Source organism: Belonocnema kinseyi, chromosome 9 (genome assembly GCF_010883055.1).
Source record: "Belonocnema kinseyi isolate 2016_QV_RU_SX_M_011 chromosome 9, B_treatae_v1, whole genome shotgun sequence".
In the NCBI taxonomy this organism is placed as follows: domain Eukaryota; kingdom Metazoa; phylum Arthropoda; class Insecta; order Hymenoptera; family Cynipidae; genus Belonocnema; species Belonocnema kinseyi.
In genome coordinates this window covers 116911032-116914063 of record NC_046665.1, presented here as the reverse complement: position 1 = coordinate 116914063, position 3032 = coordinate 116911032, and the positions used below count along the sequence as shown (strand labels likewise).

Genomic DNA, 3032 nt, shown 5'->3' with positions numbered 1-3032 from the left:
AAATTTAAATTTTGTAACAAAATCATTCAATTTTCAACTAAACAGTTAAATTTCTAACTAAAAACAATGATATTTTTACCAAAAGACAAATTTTCAATCCAAGGGGACGAATTTCAATTCTGCGGGAAAAAAAACTTTTCCACATTGTTGAATTTAGAAGCGAAAATTATACATTTTTTACAAACCATTTGAATTTCCGATCAAAAAATTTGAATTTACAACAAAAAAGTTCATTTTCAATCATGAAAGATGAATTTTGAATCCATAAAGACGAACAAAAAATTTTAATTTTCTAAACAAAATAATTGAATTCTCAACAAAATAGTTAAATTTCTAACTAAAAACAATAACATTTTTACCAAAAGACGAATATTCAATCGAAAGTGACGAATTTTTAACCCAGAAAGAATCTACAATTCAGCCAAAAAAAGAATTGATCACACTGTTTAATTTAGAAGCGAAAATTACACATTTTCTACAAACCATTTGAATTTTCTATCAAAAAATTTGAATTTTCAACAAAAAAGTTCATTTTCAACCATAAAGATGAATTTTAAACAAAAAAATAATATTTTTCTACCATAAAGGATGAATTTTCAACCTGTAAAGACGAATTTCCTATCCAAAAAGATGAATCTTAAACAAAATAGTTGAATTTTGGACCTAAAAAGATGATTTTTTAACCAAAATTAAAATTTTCTGAAAAATAATTAAATATTCAAAAAAATAGTTAAATTTCTAACTAAAAAGCAATAAAATTTTTAACAAAAGACGAATTTCCAAACCCAAAGCGACGATTTTTCAACCCAGAAAGAATTTAAAACTCTACGAAAAAAAATATTTTACCACATTGTCGAATACAGAAAATTCTGCAAAAAAAAAAAACTTTACCACATCGTTGAATTTAGAATAGAAAATTTAACCAAAAAATAATACTTTTCTACCATAAAAGATGAATTTTCAATCCATAAACACGAATTTTCAATCCAAAAAGATCAATGTTAATCCAAATAGTTGCATTTTCGAACTAAAAGATGATTTTTTAACAAAAATTTTAATCTTTTAACAAAATAATTGAATTTTCAACTAAGATAGTGGAATTTTAAATGAAAAACTGGAATTTTCAGTAAAAAAGTTCATCTTCAACCAACAGAAATGAATTTTTACCAAAAAAGATTACTTTTCTATAACAAAAGATGAATTTTCAGGGCAATTAAAAAAAATTCTCAATTAAATAGTGAAATTTTCTACCAGAAATAATGAATGTAACAAAATAATTATGCTTTTTTTTAATAGTTAATTTTTTACCTTACAACTGAATTTTTAGTCGAAAAACATACATTTTTAAACAAATACTTGAACTTTCAACTAAAACAGGTGTGTTTTCAAACAAAAATGAAATAGTTAAATTTTGTGTTAAAAAAAACAACTAATTTCAAACAAAAATAAAAAAGGATTAATCCGCCAGTTGAATTCGACGATGGAAGGTGAATTTTCAAGAAAATAGTTGAATATTCAAGCTGAAAATTTGAATGTTTTATAAAACAGTTGACTTTTAAATCGGTAAAGAAAAATTTACAACAAGAAAGTTAATTTTTAATCAATAAAGATGAAGATGAAGATGAAATTTCATCTAAAATTATAAGTATTAATAAAAAAAAGTTAATTTTAAAGAAAAGATTTCAACCGAAGCGTTGCATATTCAACCAAAAAGTTGATTTTTTAACCCAGAAGATAAATTTTCACGGAAAAATATGAATTATCAACAAAATCCACGAATTTTCAACCACAAGATCAATTTTTAATTTAAAACCTAAATTTTAAACCAAAAATGGATTTGTTGCATCTTGAGTGAAGAAAAATAATTATCGACCAAAAAAAAAACGAATTCCTAGCAAAATAGTAAAATTTTTCAACAAAGATATGAATTTTCACCTAAAATTAAGAATCATCATAATTAAAACGAATTTTCAAAAAATATATAAACATTTAATCAAAGCCTTCAATTTTGAACCAGAAAGTTTATTTTTTAAATCAGAAGATTAATTTTCCTTTACAACAAACAAATTTTTACCAAAAAACATGAATTTTCAACTTGAAAATATCAATTCTAAATCAAAAATGAAATTTTTTAGTGAAGAAAATTAATTCCTGACAAAAAAAACAACAAATTCTTAATCAACTAATTAAATTTTTAGCCTAATAGATGGTTTTCAGATAAAGTTACAAATGATCATTTTTTAGTTAATTTTCAAGAACACATTTCAAAAATTAACCAAAGCATTGAATTTTCAGCCAAAAAGTTGGTTTTGTAAACCAGAATATTAATTTTTCATTAAAACAGTCAAATTTTAAACAAAAAAGATTAATTTTTAATTAAAAAAGATAAATTTTTAATCAAAAATGGAATTTTTATGGGAAGAAAATTAATTATTGAAAAAAAATTCTTAATGAAATATTTAAATTTCTAGCCTAATCGATGAATTTTCAGTTAAAATTATAAATCATCACAGTTAAAATGAATTTTCAAGATAGAATAAGATTAAGTTTCCATCAAAACAGACAAATTTTTACCAAAAAACATTAATTTTCAACTAGAAAATATCAATTTTAATTTAAAAATGGAATTTTTTAGGGAACAAAATTAATTCTTGCAAAAAAACAACAAATTATAAATCACTAGAAAATGTCAATTTTCAAATTAAAATATCAATTTTAAATCAAAAATGGAATTTTTCAGTGAAGAAAATTAATTCATGCCAAAAGAAAGTAACAAATTCTTAATGAAATAATTACATTTCTAGACTAATAGATGAATTTTCAAAAAAATATTTCAATATTTAACCAAAGCCTTGAGTTTTCAATCAAAAAGTTGATTTTTTAACCAAGAATATTAATTTTCCATCAAAACAGACAAATTTGTACAAAAAAAAAACATAAATTTTCAACTGGAAAATATAAATTTTTAATTAAAAATGGAATTTTTCAGTGAAGAAAATTAATTCTTGACAAAAGAGAGCAACAAATTCTTA

General features: G+C 21.9%; 1 protein-coding gene across 1 annotated transcript in view; it reads left to right on the top strand.

Moving 5' to 3' along the window:
- LOC117180710 (cysteine-rich protein 2-binding protein) overlaps positions 1-3032 on the top strand; it is a 30812-nt gene that overhangs the window by 15880 nt on the left and 11900 nt on the right. Inside the window, exon 3 of the mRNA XM_033373198.1 lies at positions 1092-1134. Coding sequence (XP_033229089.1) covers positions 1092-1134 — 43 coding nt within the window. The remainder of the gene's footprint in view (positions 1-1091; positions 1135-3032) is intronic.